The following is a 20,563-nucleotide window of genomic DNA, read 5'->3' on the forward strand; positions in this document are numbered from 1 at the left end:
TGGGCACTGCTCACCCGATGTCATTTTGCACTAATTCACGTCTGCACGCCCCGAGGCGTAAAATTCTGCCCCTGGTGAAGCTACAGCACAGGACTACTTGGGTGCCAAACAACAAAAGTAGCAAGCGATAGACAGAGCTAAACAATTTCACAACCAATAGATCAGACCTAAGCTCTGCAGTCCTGCCACGTCGAGTCGTGAATGCTGGTGGACAATTAAACAACTCACTGGAGGAGGAGTCTCCACAAATATCCCCGTCCTCAATGATGCCCAGCACATCAGTGCAAAAGGTAAGGCTGAGGCACTTGCAACAATCTTCAGCCAGAAGTGCTGAGTGGATGATCCATCTCGGCCTCCCCCACCAGCATCACAGATGCCAGTCTTCAGCCAATTCGATTCACTCCATGTAATATCAAGAAACTGCTGAAGGCATTGGATACTGCAAAGGCTTTGGGACCTAACAAAATTCCAGCAATAGTATTGAAGACTTGTGCTCCAAAACTTGCCGAGCCCCTAGCCAAACTGTTCCAGTACAGCTACAACACTGGCATCTACCCGGCTATGTGGAAAATTGCCCAGATGTCCTGTACACAACAAGTACAACAAATCCATCCCAGCCAATTACCGCACCATCAGTCTACTCTCAATCATCAGTAAAGTTATGGAAGGGGTTATCAGCAGTGCCATCAAGTGGCACTTGCTTAGCAATAACCTGCTCACTGATGTTCATTTTAGGTTCCGCCAGGGCCACTTAGCTCCTAACCTGATTGAAACATGTAAGGTCCTGAGAGGCTTGACAGGGTGGATGTGGAGAGGATGTTTCCTCTTGTGGAAAAATCTAGAACTAAGGGTCACTGTTTAAAAATAAGGGATTGCCCATTTAAAACAGATGAGGCGAAATTTTTTCACTCTGGGGGTCATGAGTCTTTGGAACTCTCTTTCTGAAAAGGTGGTGGAAGCAGAGGCTTTGAATATTTTAAGGCAGAGGTGGAGAGATTCTTGGTAAGCAAGGGAGTGATAGGTTATCGGGGGTAGGTGGGATGCAGATTTCAGGTTACTATCAGATCAGCCATGACCTTATTAAATGGCGGAACAGATTCGAGGAGCTGAATGGCCTGCTCCTGCTCCTTGTTCGTATGTATGTTCATATGACCTCATTACAGTCTTGGTTCAGACATGGACAAAAGAGCTGAACTCCAGAGCTGAGGTGAGAGTGACTGCCCATAACATTTGACCAAATGTGGCATCAGGTAGCCCCAGCAAAACTACAATCCATGGAATCAGGAGAAAAACTCTCTGGTTGGAGGCATACCTGGCACAAAGGAAGATGGTTGTGGTGGTTGGAGGTCAATCATCTCAGCTCCAGGACATCACTGCAGGTGTTCCTTAGGGTAGTGTCCTAGGCCCAACTATCTTCAGCTGCTTCATCAATGACCTTCCTTCCATCATAAGGTCAGAAGTAGGGATGTGCCCTGTGATTGCACAATGTTCAGCACCATTGCGATCCCTCAGATACTGAAGCAGTCCATGTCAAAATGCAGCAACATTCGTACCACACAAGTGCCAGGGAATGACCATCTCCAACAAGAGAGAATCTAACCATTACACACTGAATTCATTTGCATTACCATTGCTGAATCACCCACTATCAACATCCTGGGGATTACCATTGACAGAAACTGAACTGGACTAGCCATATAAATACTGTGGCTATAAGAGCAGTCAGAGGCTGGGAATCCTGTGGCAAGTAACTCACCTCCTGACTTTCCAATATCCACCATGTACAAGGCACAAGTCAGGAGTGTGATGGAATATTCTCCACTTACCTGGATGAGTGCATCTCCAACAAGAAGCTTGACACCATTCAGGACATAGCAGTCCGCTTGATGGGCACCCCATCCACAAACCTTCACTCCCTCCACCAACAATGCACAGTGGCAGCAGTGTATACCATCTACAAGATGCACTGCAGGAACTCACTAAGCCTCCTTAGACAGCATCTTCCAAACCCACTACCACCACCATCTTGAAGGACAGGGGCAGCAGACACATGGGAACAACACCACCAGGAAGTTCCCCTCCAAGTCACTCACCATCCTGACTTGGAAATATATCGCCGTTCCTTCACTGGGTCAAAATCTTGGAATTCCCTCCCTAACAGCACTGTGGGCATACCTACACTATGTGGACTGGAGCAGTTCAAGAAGGCAGCTCACCACCACCTTCTCAAGGGCAATTAAGGATGAGCAATAAATGTTGGCCTAGTCAGCGGCGCCCACATCCCATAAATGAATTTTTAAAAAACCACATTTAAAGATCGGGCCGGATGTAAAAGATGTGTTGCACCCAATCTAATTAGTTTCATGATAGATAGGATAACTTAAAAATTGCCCCATGTTATGACACAGCAGATGTGTGCCAGGCGGATCAAATCCATGAGGGAAATCTGATTGCACTATCATAACAGCTTTGCAATTTGTATTTATTTTGAGATGTGTGCCCTGAATTCAGAAGTAATAGGTCCATCAAGACTTTAGAGAATTTTTAAAAAACTAAAAATATTTATTAACAAAAAAAAAGACTTAAAAGCGCATACATAGGTCTATAACTTACTACTATAGTAACTCCTAAAATCCCTAATTAACCTAGCTCCCAGTTATAGAGCCTTTAAGGCAACAGTCCAAAAATAGATATTTTAGATATTAAACAGATCCAGCAAATTAACACAATACTCTGAACAGTCCAAAATGGCTTTCTCCAGCTTTGGTTTCTGTAGACAGTAGGTTTATGCACAAATACTGGAGGCTTCACACTTCTGTTAGATCCTACAATGCCTTCCCTTGACACATAGCCTCATTCTCCCTTACATATGTTTCACCCCTTTTAACATTTAAATTCTATTGTTTCCATATGTCTTTGGAACTTTACCTTTGTTATAATATTTCATGTTGCTGCTATTTTCATTGACTCTCTTTGAAATTCAAATCCCCCTTCATCTATCTAAAAATGCAAATTCCCTTTACACCTTCCATGCTAAGACCCCAACCATATTTACTCAACAGCATATTAAAGACACTTCTACACCTCACTTCTTTTAATAACTTCAACTTGCAGCCTGCTTGGCTGCAAAATGTAACTAAATCACACACACAGACAGAACAACACAGCCCCCATAAACCTACTTTACAATAAACCAAAAAAAAAATAATGAAAATGATTATACTCTCATGATGCCCAAATATATGTCAACAATGCCAGGAAGCTGGGAGATATTCCCCATCGCCGTTTCTAGCTACAAGATTTAGATTTAAGGCTTGGATTAGCTTCATCTTGCCTCTGAGAAACCAGTCCAGGTTCTTCATATATTTTCATCAGGAATTTGCTTTGGGTGGAGTGAGCGTGATTCTGTCTCTTGGTTGCCTCACTTATGAGAGAGACGGTAGACAGTTACTCTCCTCGTTCTAAGTTGATTTTTTTTATTAAAGGAAAACAATGTTAAATTTTGAAAGCGGCTTGCCATTTGTGAAGGAGGCAGATAGAAGGCAGAGCTTGATCAGCAGTGTAGAGTTGATTTCTGGGCTTTGAGCAGTGAGCAGGTACATGGGGAAGGCGGGTGTGTAGATGGATGGTTAAGGATAATGTGAGTGATGGAGCAAGATCCAGGAGAAGCATACAGGAGATTGAGTGGGTTAGTTTAGAGGGACAGAGGTGGTGCCACAATGAGAGACGGTGGGTGACGGGAAGAAAATGGGTTGTGGGAAGGTCATGGGGTAAAGCATGCCGAAGTGATGAGGGAGAGGCAGGGAGTTACTGAAGGCTGTATTTCCATCCCCACCTCACCACCCAATACAGCCTGCAGGTGTTGCTGGCTCCTTGTCTTGTCTCATTTTCCACCCAAAGGAAAGGACGGAGAACAAATCAGCATGACAAAAAGTCACTCTCTTATCTCCCATTGTGCAAGGTGCAGATTTCAGTTATAGTGCCCTGGGATGTAGCACAATAGAGCAAGAACTCACTGTGTTACCTAAGGGCCTGACAATGTAAGAAGCTCTTTGTTCTCAGTTTGAAGCAGCAGTGCCCAGGCAATTTGTTAGCAATTGAAAAATAGCCCAGTGACATACTTACTCTTACTAACCTTTTTCAAATCATTCCAGTATCTTGGGTGAGGTACAATACCTCAACAGGAACTTACAGTTTCAGAAAAGCAAAGGAGAAATTGAAAGTAACAAGCATGACACAACAGGCTAGACTTTGCTGTAGAAATAATGGTGAGGCTAACAGCAGCCACCATTTTCTATGTGCAGAATCACGCAGCAACTTCTGACGAGTACACACACACCATTAAATGCAAAAATCCAGAAGTTCTGTCCACAATGTGCTACTCCCCTGTAACCTGTGCGAAAATGGCACATCACCACTGGCTTCCAATTCAAATGTATTGAACGTAGTAAAGTTCCTGAATTTATGTAATACATGCAGATTAAACCAGGCACTGAAGGCCAGCGTTTGTCCATTCCAATCCAAGTAGCCTTTCAATCGCATGATAAAATAAGACTTAATTACTTTCAGACAACTTCTCTGGCACTGAAAATTAACTTTTAAAAGTGTGGCATCTCATTCCTTCAGCTTCTAATTATTGTTGGAGATTTTTTTAAAGTGCATGCTTGTTAACTTTTTCTTTTTGCCTCTTTTTCTCGCTCTTAATCCACTCTTACTTTCCTTCCCTTTGTTTAGCTTACTGTTCCTGCTATTGAATCCACTCTTTGGATTTAGACTGGTTTAGACTGCCCACTGTTCAATAATGATTCTTCAGTTGGATTGGTTAAGGATTTACACAGTTGCTTACCCTGTTCACACAGGTCCCAGATACCTTGTAGAGGGGCGTTGCACTTTTTAGATGTTTGGCTGACAGCAAATTGCCATGCAAAAGCCAATAGAATGCCTCAAAGCAAGTGCCAGTGTAACAAATGGCTGGTGGTATTTGTTTGTTGCTCATGGGAAAATTCAGCGCAGCAAGTTTTCTTTCCATTTGTTATTTTGACAAGTTTGACTATTGTAGATAACTACTCATCTTATGGATTTATTCTCAAAAGGTTTCAAGCAAGCCAACATTGTGATAGTGGGCAAAGAGCTTGCTGATGATTTTGAGAAGTTTTGTTTGGCAAACAATGGACCACTGCCATTACTGTACAGGAGTAAACCTGGTGAGTGGAGCTCCCCACCACTCAGCACCGCTTCTGATATAAGGTAGGTTCAAATGTACATTACCTTGTCTGTAAAGTTCTGCACTTGACACCAACTTGGTTGCAAATAATCTTTATTGAGCTTGACCGAAAGAAGCTCTTAGGAATTGTGGGCCCACAACATCAAAATGCACATAACTTGACGCATTAGCAGCAGATCAGTAATTTCACACCAAGGGGTTACCCAACAGCTTGGTGGCGGAGGTCACCCACCCATGCAACACTGAGGCACGCAGACCAGAAGGATCTGGTCTCAACCCTTAACTGGGGCTGAATCAGCTGATTTCGACCATGGACAGAAATTGGAATATTTCAAATAATAGTGTGTCCTGGGGTCAGGGAGGACAGGACCAAAATGTTTTTTTAAAAAATCTGCCCAGATTCCTGCTCCTAACCCTAATTTGGTGACTCCTGCTGTAAAGTCCAATGGCTAGTTGTGATGCCTTCCAAAGTCCAATAGCTAACCACCACTCATCAGGCTCACAAAAGAGCTATTAGGGTGCGCGCCCAGCACCTTTGGAATCATAACCCAGCCACACAATTTGCTTGTCAGGAAGGTAACAAGGAAGCTCGGGGCAGAGGGAGAGCGAACTACTGGAACCTTTCTTTGGCATTTGACAATCGCAGCCTAAACTCAGGTTATCAGTTCATATACTAACCTCAGACTTTTCCTGCAATTCAATAAACATTAACTTAGGTGGTAATTTAAACTGTAAACTGAAAGCAGCTTTCACATTTTAGTTCAAGTAGCAGATGCCAAAATCCTAAAAGATTAAACATTACAGTAGAGACCAAAGATTGGTGCTTTGTTGTTTTTTTTAATGCTTGATGTCTCCTCACTCTTTAAACTCACACATCAAGAAAGGTCACTTGGCTGACAACACTAGAGGAGCTTGACCTTCAGAACATTCAGGAGTGTGGGATTTTTTATTCGAAAAAGAAAGTCAGGAAGATGAAGGGTGGAGGCACTTAAATCCAATTTAACAACCATGCGGCTGACAAGACTTTAAGAGCTCTACCATTCACATTCGGGTGTCAGCAATGACTCAGTTGGTAGCACACTCACCTCAAAGTCAGAGGGTCGATGCCTGTCCGTTCCACTAACCTGTATATGTCCTCTTGAAGTCTGTCACTGGCTCTTCACAGAGCACAGTACTTCCAAGTTTTGTGTCATTTGTAAATTTTAAAGTTGTGGCCTGTACACCTCAATCTAAGTAAGTCATATGGATCAAGAAAAGCAATGGTCTTAAGTACTGACCCCAGGGCAATCCCACTGTATACTTTCCTCCAGTATGAAAAACATCCATTTACCATTACCCTCTATTTCCTGTCACTCAGCTAACTTTGCATCCATGCACCACTGTCCCTTTTATTCTATGGGCCTCAATCTTGCTGACAAGCCTATTATGTGGCACTTTATCAAACACCTTTTGGATATCCATATACACCTCATCAGCCCTCCTGAGTTTTTTGATGAGGTAACTATCAAGTTACGTTATTAGTGACTATCTTACTTTCATGACATGTTGGGTTGTAACTTCTGAGCTCCCCAGCATCTGACTGGCGGGGAATACCCCAAAGATGTGCTGGGGAACTCCTCTCAGAACTCCACAGGTAATGTTTGCATGGCAGTTGCCCAGAAGTGCAAACATACCCGGGGCAATTGCACTGCGCTGGGAGCCATTAAATCGCAAACTTCGGATGGTTCCAACTGGGTTACACCAGTAGTTACCCAGATAAAGTTAGAAGAATTAAAGCCTCTTCCAACATCTGGGTAACTTTTGTACAGACCCAGACCAAACCCCTAGAGGACTCCTCCACATCACCACCCCCCCCCACCCCCCTACTAATCCATTCTCCATTGAACACCCTCAGCCCCCGACCCTCCAGGGGTGTACCCCAACTCCCCACATACCCCCACCCCCAGCCCCCCTATGGGATTCCTCCCCTCTCCACGTAATGCTTCAGGTCGATGACCTTTAGTCAAACTCTTAACATTTTCAACACCCTGGGAAAGATCGAATTCTCTATCAGTCTTCCTTTTCCTCCTAGAGAATACAGACTCCTGGAACCAAAAGTTATATTTACCTGAACACTAATTCCGTACAGCGTATTAAGGAATGATCTAATGGAAGTGTTTAAGGTGCTTAAAAGGAGTTGATAGATAGAGAGAAACTATTTCCTCAGGTGCTGGAGTCTAGAATGAGGGAATATAAATTTAAAGTCAGAGCTAGGCTGTTCTGGGATGATATCAGTAAACATTTCTTCACACAAAGAAAAGTAGAAAACTGGATCTCTCTCCCCCAAAGAGCTGTTAAAGTAGATTAAGACTGAGGTTGATAGATATTTGTTCAGTGAGGATATTAAGGGATGTGGAACCAAATAGGCAAATGGAGTTGAGGTACAGATCAGCCATGGTCCAATTGAATGTTGTGATAGGCTTGAGGGGCTTAATGGCCTCCTCCTGTTCCTACTTATTGATTTATCGCAATGTCTCTGCTGCTCTTTTCAAAGCCTCAGCCCTTCATCGAGAAATTTAGGAGCTAAGCTGATGGGACTTATTTTTCTGGATTTAGAAACAAGGGCCCTTAAACAAAATCTAACACTGCACTTTGGCCTCAGGACTGATTGCCCACAGTACATCAAATACGAGGGAGGAAATGTCACAGGCAATCTAAGCAGCCTCATGGAATGCACCAAGCAGTTGAAGGACATGGTTACGTTTTATCTGGGATGCAGCTTTTCCTTTGAGAGAGCACTCCTCGAGGCTGATGTTCCAATAAGAAACATTGAACAAGGGCGTAACATCAGCATGTTCAGGGTAAGTTAAAAGTTGCACATTCTCACACTTATATATAAAATCAGCTAGTCCTCATGACATTGCTGATGATGTCAGATTATAGGGTCTGGTAGAACAGTGCTGTAGCTAGACTAGTTTTGCATTCCTGGACTGGTAATGCAGAGGCCTCGTTCGCTATTCCACTAGCTTGTAAATTTAAATCCCACCATAGCAGTTTGAACTTTGTATCCTATTTCAAATCAAAACCTGGGATCAGTAAAAATGGCCTTGAATCTGTTGAAGAGTCATACGGACCCGAAACGTTTACTGTCTTCCTCTCTGCAGATGTTGCCAGACCTGCTGAGTTTTTCCAGGTATTTTTATTTTTGTTTTGGATTTCCAGCATCCGCAGTTTTTTGCTTTTACCAATATACTCAGTTGTATAAAACCTCTCTAAACTGCAGCGGTTCTAGAAGGCCCACAGCCAACTTCTGGACACCCCAGGCCAGCCTTGCCAATAAGGTCAAAATCTTGAGAATGAAGAATGGAAAGCAGTCACAGCCAATGTCCTCAGCAGGTGACCACACTTGACTCTTGGCTGCCCTCCGAGGTTGGTTGTATCAAACTACTGCATAGTGTCTGCCGCTCAAAACAATGGCATCTCTGCCTCCCTGAAGCACTGCTGCCCTGGTGCCAAGTATGCCTTGCTCCATCGACTCAGTCTGTGGGTGTGAACTAACCCTGGCTCCACACAGCCAACCACATTTTTGTGGGTTCAATGCTCAACCATCAGCATGGCAACCTGAGCCTGCAGCCTGTTCAGCACTTTTCCTGTTGCGGCAAATTAGACCAGTTCACCATTAAGTTATGGGACCTCCAACAACTGGTCAAGGTGAATAATAGGCCTCTGATTTCAACCAAGATCAGAACCAGGCCAGGCAGCTGTGTAAACACGGGAGGGCAGTTGCACATAGGTCCGCTTGGTGCTGTTTACCTGGGTTATATGAAAACGTGTGTCCTATGCTGGCAAGTCAAATATTTATTTATTTTTTTAATGGACAACTTTGTGGCTAAACTTTCTTATGCTCTTTCCATTTCTTCATTCCCCCTGTACCCCCTCAGACGTCCATTCCGTGTGTTGGGGTTGACGGTTTTCAGTGTAACATGGTGGTCACTATGCGACCTATCCCCGTAGACAAGCTTGATGCAGTTATGAAAGTAACCCATCACATGGAGGATGCCCATGGTGCTCCTGTACACATTGGCCACCCAGGTAAGATTGCTGTCAGGCTCTTAGAAAGAATGCGAAAGGGGACTGATTTTTCCTGTTCTTGCTTCTGGAACAGGCACATAGGAACAGGAGGAGGCCATTCAGCCCCGGAGCCAGTTCCATTACAGTAATTCCTCACTTAATGTTGTGGTTGCGTTCCTGAAATTCGTAACTTCAAGTGAAACGACTTTAGGTGAATGATAGGTTCCCATAGGAATCAATGTTAAAGCCAGAGTTAGGTCCCTTCGGACATTTCTCACCTGGAAACAAACAACGTACAGGTTAGAATACTGTATCATACATGTCCAACACTGTGTATTCCTAGCTGAAATAACTTGCAAAATAAAATACATTACTAAATATAAAAGAAATACAATACAGTATCCAATATAAAAAAAATACACTCGCCGTATTTTTAGATTGACCAGGCTCCATCTACTGGCAGAGGTTGGTTGCTGCAGTTATATCAGCTGAAGTCCCAGAGCTTCTGCCATTAGATGGAGCCCAGGAGTTCAGTACAGGTGAAGTCAGCAGTGAAGACAGGGGAGCCGAGTTAGCAGCAAGGAGAAGAACAGACCTTGGGGCCTAAGATAAGAACTGAGGGTGGGAGGCGAGGCCCGGGAGCCAAGGGCAGGAAGCAATGCTGTGAGGGACTGAGGGCGAGAGCAGAAGTACTGGTGGAAAGGTATTGTGTGGACAGACAGGCCACAGAAGAGGAAGCAAGTAGGAAATGACTTTAAAGTGATTCTGACAATGTTAAATGGATATACTGACACTACTTTATTAACAAAGTTAAAGTGAAATGACGTGAAGTGAAGCAACGTTAAGCGAGGACTTGCTGTATTCACTGAGATCATGGCTGATATGTACTCTACCTCCATCCACTTGCCCTGGCTCCACATCTCTTAATACCCATGGCCATCAAAAATCTATCCATCTCAGATTTAAAATTATTAGTTGAGCTAGCATCTGCTGCTTTTTACAGGAGAGAGAGAGTTCCACATTTCCACCACCCTTTCTATGAGAAGTGTTTCCTAATTTCTCTCCTGAATGACCTGGCTCTGATTTTAAGGTTATGTTTTGTTGTCCTATTTTTATCAACTCAATCGATTCAAAATTGGAAAAATCAAATCACCCCTCAATATTCCATATTCCAGGGAATGCACTTAGTTTATGTAATCCCACTTCAGAATCTGACCCTTAGAGCCTGATAACATTCTGCTGAACCTATGCTGCATGCCTTCCGAGACGACTACATCCTTTATAGTGCAGTGTTCAGAACAGTACACAGTGCTTTGGCTATGGTCTGACCAGGGCTTTATATAGCTCTGGCAAAATGTCATACCCTTTATAACTTAGCTCTCTGGTATAATGGCTAATACCTGTATTCCATTAACCTTTTTGAATCCTTTTATGTACCTGACTACTGCATTTTTAGAGATCTGTTTACATGGTTCTCTAAATCTCTTTGATACCCCTGACGTGTTCTAACCATAGAGTTAAAATAGTGTGGAGGTAACTACATGTCTGTAAAGGAGACCTCTCTCCAACCATTCGATCATGAAATCCACCCCGCCCAAGGTATCTCCTCAGGAGTGGGTATGCAGAGTCTCCGCAGTAGATTAAGTTTTGACGTTGTCCTACCGGTCGGATTCTTGAAGGGAAAAGAGTCAACATTTGTTTTCCTCCTGTGTGGTTTTTGGCTGATTTTTAAATGTTTCTCCCATAAGCCACCTACATAGGTATTGAAATAAGTTCACTTTACCACCCTCAGGATTAATTGGAATTGAAGACTTGTCCAATCCAGATTTCGGGGATGCAGTTGAGGCACATCCTGGTGACACTGCAGTGTTCTGGGCCTGTGGAGTCACTGCAACAGAGGCTATTCGCAGCTGCAGTAAGATACAGAGATAAAGGGCTTGGGGTGGTTGTGGGTTGTAACTGTAAAATTTTTGTGTGAACAATTTTGCTGCCAGTCAAATTGGAAAAAAATGATCTTGCATTTATATAGCACCTTTCACAACCTCAGGACATCACAAAGCTCTTTAGAGCCAATTAAGTATTTTTTGAAGTATAGTCACTGTTGTCAGAAACACAGCAGCCAATTAGGGTACAGTAAGTTCCTACCAACAGCAATGAAATAAGTGAGAAGATACTCTGTTTTTGGGAGTGTTGGTTGCCAGATAAATGCTGACCGGATAAATATTGAGTAGAACATCCCTGCTCCTCTTTAAATAGTGGCAATGGGATCTGTTAAATCCACGTGAGAGCATAAACAGAGCCTCAGTTTAATGTCTCATATGAAAGACAGCACTTCTGACAGTGTAGCACTCCCTCAAACGCTGGAAGTGTGACCTATATTTTGTGCCTAAATCTCTGGAATGGGGCTTAAACCCACAACCTACTGGCTCAAAGGTAAGAGTGCTACCAAGTCATGGGTGGCAAATGTGTAGTGCACTAAAATAAATGTGTTATGGCATTCATATATACTAGCCAAATAGCAGAATGATTTAGATACACACATACTACTAAATGGAATGTTGTTGAAAAGAGGAAGGAGGATAATTTTCACATTTCAGGTAAACCATGAGTAGTTGGAGGATCTGGATGAGAAATTGGACGTGTAATTTTGCTTTGAATGACGGATTAAAAGATTACTGATTCTGCATCATAGTTATAGCCTTTTCTTTTAGGGGTCCAGAGATGAGAATTATGGAACAATTGGGGTGGTAAGTTAGGGATGAGAGCATCAAAGGCAGAAGCAGGTAAACTGTTGGACAAGTTGAGTGGGCAGATCCCTCCAGGCTGGTGGAAGGTAACAAGATTGGAAGTTAAGAATTAGGAGAGGCAGTCAGTAGGGTACAATTTTCTCTAAGGTCAGAGGAATGTTATCAAGGGTTTGAAGCAGGAAGCATGATTTGGATGTATAGGAAAGCCAGGAAGTAATTATATCTTTAAAATGATGAGTAACATTGGGTCTTTAAGAAGATTGAGGTTGATTGACGACACGGAGAAATCAGAAGTGGGGAATTTAGGTGAAGTTTGAAATCACCTAGGGGGCATGGATGGAATGCTATTGCTGGATGAATGAAGCTGGAATTAATAGAAATATTTTCAGACAGAGATTATAAAGAAAGAAAGAACTTTCATTCATAAATTCTTAATCTCAGAACGCCCCTAAAGCTCTTCACAGCCAATTAAGTGCTTTTGAAATGTAGTCGCTGTTGTAACATGGGAAACACAACGACCAATGTGCAAGATAGTAATACATCTGTGACGCCCATAGATGGGGCTCCAACATACACATGTATTGCAAATACCACTGTATCTCCTGCCAAAGCAAGATGACCACCGATACTTGTGCACATGAGCACTTGTCAGCGCATTCACAGAATCCAACGACGTCATCTGTAGAGACACACATCCCCCCTCATAAACGGTGATAGCTTCTTTTCGGCCATGTTCAAACTTTCCGCACATCCTGAGCTCCACAGCAGGCAGGTGCTCAGGACATGGCCATTATCCTTTCCCTGTCTCTCCTACTTTCTCTCTCTCTCCTCAGCCATTTATTTCGATATTTCACCTTTTCATAAATTTCTAAAGAAGACACCAATGTGATGTGTCATTTTAATTGGGGGTTGGGGTTGAGGATGGACAGACGGAGTGGGTCCCGTTTGCCACTTGCTCTTTCCAGCCCTTGACTTGAGAGGTTTGGGGTGAGCTGTGGATGTTGGGATTGTTAAAAGTGTCAACTTGATGCTGCCAGCGCTGTAACATTTGCAATTCTAGTGATGACAGCGCATGCACCCTGCTGCACATTGCCCCCTTTAAAGAAGACGGCTGCATATACAATTGTGTATGCGTGACACTGATAGCAAACGCAACCTGCAAATACAACTGGTGGCTATTGAGACAGAGGCCTGAATTTTCACAGTAACCAAAATGGCTGGAGCTCTGATTCCGGGAGGTCCGTCCCTGAACCCAGCACACACCATTTTCACCAGGAGGATAGGGGAAATTGGCGGGAAGTTCTTTGCACATCCGTGGCCATACATGTAAAAGTGCAGCTGCCTTCAGACAGATCCAATTTTCATCACAATAATCTCCAAAGCACGACTTGTGGGCTTTAAATATTTGAGGAAAAGGTCTAAAGCTGCTGGAGTTACTTGGAGAGGGAAGTTGTCCCTTTGGGAGAGGTCAAGTGCCCCTTTGGGAGAGGTCCTTGGGATTTTTAAGAGTAGACATGAATGTGCATTAAAAGTGGAACTTTCAAGTCATTTAAATCCCCAGGCCATCTAGCCTGCAGTTAAAAACAATGCACGCTTACTATTTCACTGTTTATTGACATAAGGATTAATGCTGCTTTACTGCTTCCACAACCTATCATCACTGTAGGGTGTGGGTGTGGGCTATAAATTCACAGTTTGATTGATAGCTCCAAGTGATTATAAAGAGATTAGCTGCCTTTGATGGAGGCTAGTAATACAAATGTACGTTTTCATAAAGGATTAAGTACTTAATAGAATTTTTTAAACTAAGGGATTAAGCACTTGAATTTAAATTAGTTTTTTGTAAATATAGCATGGAGGGTACGAGGGGCCATTGGGGGGGGATGTGAGTAGAGGGACCTAGGATGGCAGAAAGGGATGAAGGGCCATGGGGGTAGGTATAGGGGCATAGGTTAACATTGAGGGTATGAGGGTCTTTGAGTGGGTAGAGGGGCATAGATTGGTATGGAGGGTAGGCGGGGCCATGGGGTGGTTGAGAAGCATGAGGTGGCATGGATGGGGCATGGGGAGTATGTGGGGTGTGAGTGGTGAGAGCTAGAGGGCTTTTTTTTGTTTTATTGTTTTTATTGTAACTCGGACAAAATCCTGGAGCACGAGGTGGGCCTTTTAAGTAGCTTGGCTCAGCATGTGGCGCCCCTGTGGCTGTTTCTGAACTCTTTCTGCAGGCAGCGGCCTCCAGTTAGCACCACCTTCCCACTGAAAGAAAAAATCTGATCATTCTTGGCATTTTCTCTCAAGTTGAGTATGCAGATTTGGGAATTTTCTGACCCTGTGGGGGGGAAAATTCAGCTCGGAGAGTGTAATATTTAAAAGAGAATTAGATTACCAGCTGCAAAGGATATGGCTAAAGGGCCGGAAATGGCACTCGAGTTGAGGATCTAACATTGGTACAGTATGAATGATACCCAAAATCTCCTTTTGCACTGTAGCATCAATGATTCAGTCAACTATAGTTTTATTATTGTAATATTAATCCTAAACTACTAAAGCACTAACTTTATTTAAAAATGAAAATTAACTTATGTTCGCGTTCCATCTTTTTCCTTCCATTTTCTTGGTTCTTTTTAAGTTTAAATTTTTACCCCTTTATTATTTATAATTTTTAATATTGGACGAGCAGACATTTCCTCCAGTTGAATACTGGGACAACTGAAGTCATTGTCCATGGTTCCCAACACAGACTCCATTCTCAGGGAGAGATAGTGGCATTGTTGCTGGACTGGTATTCCAGAGACCCAGGGTAATGCTCTGGGGACCCAGGTTCAAATCTCACCATAGTAGGATGGTAAAATTTAAACTCAGTAAAAATCTGGAGTTAGAAGTCTAATGATAACCATGAAACCATTGTTGATTGTCATAAAAACCCACCTGGTTCACTAATGCCCTTTAGGGAAGGAAATCTGCCCATCGCCCCTGTGTTCAATGACCGACATTGGCTCCCAGTTTTTGTTTCTATAGCTCTCGGAGCGAAAGGGATCAAAGGGTATGGGGAGAAAGCGGGAGCAGGCTATTGAGTTGGATGATCAGCCATGATCATAATCAATGGCGGAGCAGGCTCGAAGGGCCGAATGGCCTACTCCTCCTGGTTTCTATGTTTCTCAGTCCACTATTTCTAGCCCTGATAACTATGTTAGCTGAGCAAGGCCATTTTCAACCTGACCGCAGGCTGAGTTTCTGATGACATAACTGCACCATCACCAGCTTCCGCCTCTGTAACATTGCTCGACTGTGACCTTCCCTCAGCTTTTCCATTAAATCCTGATCTGTGCTTTTATTATCTCTAGACTTGAATTTTCGAATGGCTGGCCTCCCATCTTTCACCTTACTTCAACTTGTGGTTATCCAAAACTCTGCTGACCATACCTTAAACAGTTCCAAAAGTCATTTACCCAATTCTTCATTTTGAGTTCTCTGCCTGAAGGCAGGTCTGCCCACAGTTGAAAGGAGGCAGGTCTCAAATGTGCCCTAGTCGAAATGGGGATCAAACCCCATTGCTGTTGGCACTAATCTGATCCACATCGGCCATCCAGCCAACTGAGCCAACCAGGCCCTCAAGGAGTCCAGGTTACTGTTCTGTGGCAACATACACCTTTACATGCATGTTGTAGTCTGGAGCTATGAATAGTGATGGTAGAGACTCAGTTTTCTTTCCATCAAATGGCTGACTGGGAATCTCTCCCACTCTTGCTGCCTGTCATTGGCATGTGTTGGAAGGATTTACAAGTTGATATCCAGCCTGTTTGGCTACATTATAAATGCATCTTCCTTGGCCATCAAGTCCTGGGTAGGACTCAAATCCAGAGCTTCTGGCTCAGAGGCACGGACACTACCCACTGCGCCACATGATGTTCACATTTACGCAATAACCCCTGTGTTTACCAACCTTCACTGGCTTTCCATCTGTCAAAGCCATAATTTAAAAATTCTCAGCCTTGTTCTCAATTCTGGCCTCCTGGTGTATTCCCTGATTTTAATTGCACTGTCATTGATGAACATGCTTTCAGCTCCCTAGCCGATTCTCTCCTCTTTTCAGTTGCTCCTAAAAACTTACTACTTTGATCAAGCTTTAGGTCATCTTTACTGATTTTTCCCCTTTTCCAGCTCAGCGTCAAAAAATGTCAAACATGTTTTTATCGATGTCATCCCTTTGTTAAGTGTCCTGGTGCGTTTTACTATGTTAAATGTATATAAATGCAAGTAGTTTTCTTTTTCACCAAATTTCTAATGAGAACAGTGACGGGGTAGGGGAGATTGGGGTTGGTGTGAATGATGCAGATGTTGTCAATGTCCCTCATTGCAGGGCTTGATGCTTATATGTAAGAGATCCCAACATCTTCTCCTTTAGAGAACCATCCCCATTACACTCACTGGACCTTCATCAATGAGCCTGTAACCTAGATGTACATTGTGAATGCCAAGATAAAGTTGATTCCATCCTTCTCTTTTAGTTAATGTAAATAACTTTTAACTGGTTCCTCATTCCTCTTACTTGCAGAATCCCCTCTGGCTTTCACCCATGCTCCTGGCTGCATGTTCATTACTGACCTGAGGAGTGAGCAGGAGGTGAGCAGTAACTATGCTGCTGACACAGAAACCCCATGTGTTTTCTGCATTTCTCAGAATCCGCTCCACTATAGCGTTGCCTCAGTTACCACAGTTAAGAAATTCAAGGCCCTGGACACTCTGATTCAGCAAGACCCAGGTAAGAAGAGAACGTTAATCACAGCTAAATGATATTGGGGTTCAGATTTCAAATGTGTGAAGACACTTATTAACAGTTATCCTAGAAATGGGCCTGGAAGTGGGGGTTTGGCAAGAACCTCCAGTACTTTTCTGCAGCTATCCAACTTTATTGATCGTTTCCAACAACCACCCCCACCCTCATATCCTGAGAAGGAGAAAATCCCCACCTCCCCAATCTTTCTGCGATAGTCAATACACCTTCAGAGAACTATCCCCATTACACTCTCAGGAACCTCTTTCACTCATCTTCAGTCCCCATGTTGGGCTCGGTGAGTCTGTGCAGTTTCCCAGCCTTCAGACTAAGTAATTCCACAGTTCCCAGCTAGGTTCCCTTCCTGCCAAGGCAGCCCGATCTCATTCAACTTCCCACCCTCCTCTCTGCCACTGTCTGCCAAACCCAACTCTGTGATGTTACACTTGGAGGCAGGGGCCTGCGAGATACTGTCCTGGGATTCCCATCTGTTCCATCCACAGTCAGTGGTAAGTGCAGCTACGTGAAGCAGGCATACTTGCCTTACAAGCATTGGAAATAGATCCTCCCACCATATCCCAATGACAGTTGATCCAAGAGAGTGGCAGATCAACAAGGGAGCAGACATGAGCAGAAACTGGAATATTATTATGGTGAGTTAGATGCGCAAGTTGACCTTTTCCTATGGTATTTTGATTTGTGGATGGATCTCTAGAGTGTTGGTGTATTGGGTTTTTCCCCTGTTAATTTTTCCAACCAAATCCTTTCAGCAAGCTATATGGTAATGGAGTGACCATGCCAACTTTGAGAAGATGAAGAGTGTCTTTTCCTGTAATGACTCTATGATTATACCTCTAATTGATGACTTTGTTTTTTATAGGGACTTGCTGCCTTCCTGTACCACATTCAGAAGCCATTTCTCATTGTGAGCTGAGGTGGTGTTTATCAACTCGCTCTTTACCTGCAAAGGGCGTCATAGCCAAAGCCAATCTTGAGTTTGCCCAATGTCCGCACATAGGCTTTTAAGCTAAGGAGAGGAACAGCAATGCTGATTGACTGCGCTTCTCCCAACACCCTCCTCCCAACCCTAAATTAACTGAGAACATTTACACTTCACTGATGTCCTGGTTAAGATGGTCCAACTCAATGCCACAGCATTAGGGTCCAGAACTATAAGATAACTAATTCATATGCTGCCTTTAACATAGTCAAACATCCCATGGAGCATTATCAGATTAAACTTAATACTGAACGCACAAGGAGATATTAGGGCAGATGCCCAGAAGGGAAAGTCAGTTCAGACCAATAATCTTATTTCCCAGTTTTTATGGTGTTCCATTTGAAGGTATACAAGACCAGTTTGCACCAGTATTCTTATTTTTCAGTGTTTGCTGTTTTTTTTTGTTCTGGGTGACCAAAGGCTTGGTCAAAGTGTTAGGTTTTAAGTAGCATCTTAAAGGAGGAGAGAGAGTAGGATGGATTTAGTGGGGGAATTCCCGAGCTTAAGACCTAGGCAGCTAGCACAGCTGCCAGTGGCGGAGAGATTAAAATTGGGGATGTGCAATTGGCCAGAATTGGGGGAATGGAAATTTCACTCAGGATTGTAGGGCTGGAAGAGGTTTCAGAGGTAGGATAGTGCAACCACCTATAGCTTTAACTGCTGGGCAGCTCGGTGGAGATTCTTTGAATGGAAAACTTATTGGCACAAAAAGTGCCCGGAAGAAAATTTTTGTTTGCAACTGAGTTACCACAAATAAGACTAAGATGACAGATTACCCTACTGATAGTAACACAGATTGGCTTGGGTACAGTTTCCACTGGACCCGCAACCTGAATCCAAATTAAACCCCATTACTGTAAAGAATCTGTACTGTGCTCACCAATTATCAATATGCAATAACAATTGGGTCTTGTTCCAATTATTCAAAACTAGCGCAGTTGAACTGCACATCTTAGAATGTAATTGAACCAGTTGGAATGAAACTTAATGATTCATGTTTCTGCCCTGGTCAGGCAATCGAGGTATCAAGCATTTATTACTTGAAAACCAACTGCTGAAAGCCTGCCTCTCCCTGTCACATGCAAGATCTGTGCTCATCACCACTGGATTTCCAACCCACTTCAATCACCAGCCTCCAGAGGAGACGGATGGTCCTCCAGGAGCTATTGCCATAGCAGCTATGTTGCAGGCTCAGAAGAAAAACGTCGTCATAGTAACAGATCAAAGAGCCTTAGAGATGAACAAAAAGATTATTGAAGAAGCTGTTGAGCAAGGTACTTATATTTTTCCTTTTTAATAAATGCTGTTTGATCTGGCTGCAGATGAAGACTAAAGATTTGGGGCAGTATTTAATGAAAGTGATGGGAGTCTTGCCCACCGGCTGGAGAACTGGCGAGAGCCCTGCATCATCTCTTTTAGGGAGGCCTGCTGAATTAAGCGCTGGTTGGAATTAAGGACCCTGGGGTGGAAGTCCCGTCCTCGCATAGCTGCTCATCAGCAGAGCTAAGGCCAGCAACTGTGTTGAAGGGCAGCGCCACTGGATGGCCGCGGCTAGTACGACACCAGCCCAAGGTCTAGGATTGTCACTGGGTCCCAGGTCACGTGTGAGATGGTTGGGTGGGGGGGGAGGGGGTGCTCATGGGGGTAGGGGGAGCTCATGGGGGTAGGGGGAGAGGGGTTCAGCAGCAAGGGCAGAGGGGTGGCCCTCAGGGAGCCACCCGTTCCTGATACCAGGCCCCTTGATCAGACACGCTGCCTTTGAAAGAAGGACCCCTCCTCCACCCCTTACCCCTGCTACCGCCCCCCTCCCCTCAGCACCACAGGGAGCCCGCAACTCTGCACAGGTTTCCTTGTTGTGCTTCCCTGCATGGCAAATTCCCTGCCTGATGCTGGGCTAATACCAGTGAAGGTAGGGGACCTTCCCACCACAGACTTAATCGAGGTGGAGGCGGGGATGCGATGGGATTGCCAGCCGCCAACCAGGAGAGTCGTGTGCAGACAGTGCCACACACTGGGGCCTGGGGCTGGACGGGGTGGGGGGTTGGTGGTCCCAGGCTCCGTGTTTTAAATGGAGTTTCTCACTGTCCAGACTGAGCAGCCAGAGCTGCAGACTGGCTTAAATAAAAATCAGAACCAGAGAGTTCCAATCTTTTTAAAATCGGTCTGTCAGCATCGCCTAGTTGCTGTGCTGCTGCTTCCAAACTACAGGCAGCTTCGTGGGTCTGTTTTTTTTGTTTTTTGAAAAGCCTGCCAGAAAACCAAAGCTGCCTGAAGGTCAACAGCAGTGCAGTAGCTGTCAGGAGAGTGCTCTTGCTTGAAAAACGGTAAGTGAAGCCCCTGCAATTTTGGAACCAATTGGATGCTGTGTGTGTGCACATATGCGCACGTTGTGGGGTAAGAGGGGTTGGTGGCAGTGGAGAGGGAGTTAGGTTGGGGGAGTTAGGTTGGGGGAGTTAGGTTGGGGGAGTTAGGTTGGGGGAGTTAGGTTGGGGGAGTTAGGTCGGGGGAGTTAGGTTGGGGGAGTTAGGTTGGGGGAGTTAGGTTGGGGGAGTTAGGTTGGACGGGGAGGTTGGGAAGTAGGTTGTCAGGAGTAAGGTGGAGGGGGAGGTTGGAGGGGGTAGGGTGGAGTTGGAGGGTGGGGGGAGGTAAGTTGGGGGAAGGGTGGAGGGGGTAGGTTGGGTGGTGTAGGTTTGGGGGAACGGACTTGGAGAAGGGTAGGGGAGGTTGGGGGGGAAATGGTGAGGGGCGTGGTTTTGGAGAGCTGGTTG

The 20,563-nt window shown here is 44.3% G+C and overlaps 1 protein-coding gene across 7 annotated transcripts in view; it reads left to right on the forward strand.

Annotated features, from left to right (window-relative positions):
- Positions 1-20,563, forward strand: part of dglucy (D-glutamate cyclase) — a 69,785-nt gene that overhangs the window by 31,346 nt on the left and 17,876 nt on the right. For 6 of the 7 annotated variants that reach the window (XM_041215261.1, XM_041215258.1, XM_041215257.1 and 3 more), the window contains 6 exons: positions 5,094-5,247; positions 7,866-8,064; positions 9,145-9,295; positions 11,067-11,189; positions 16,577-16,783; positions 18,809-19,069. In XM_041215261.1, coding sequence (XP_041071195.1) covers positions 5,094-5,247; positions 7,866-8,064; positions 9,145-9,295; positions 11,067-11,189; positions 16,577-16,783; positions 18,809-19,069 — 1,095 coding nt within the window. The remainder of the gene's footprint in view (positions 1-5,093; positions 5,248-7,865; positions 8,065-9,144; positions 9,296-11,066; positions 11,190-16,576; positions 16,784-18,808; positions 19,070-20,563) is intronic. The other variant, XM_041215264.1, reaches the window with a different exon arrangement.

The sequence above is a fragment of the Carcharodon carcharias genome, chromosome 20 (assembly GCF_017639515.1).
Source record: "Carcharodon carcharias isolate sCarCar2 chromosome 20, sCarCar2.pri, whole genome shotgun sequence".
In the NCBI taxonomy this organism is placed as follows: domain Eukaryota; kingdom Metazoa; phylum Chordata; class Chondrichthyes; order Lamniformes; family Lamnidae; genus Carcharodon; species Carcharodon carcharias.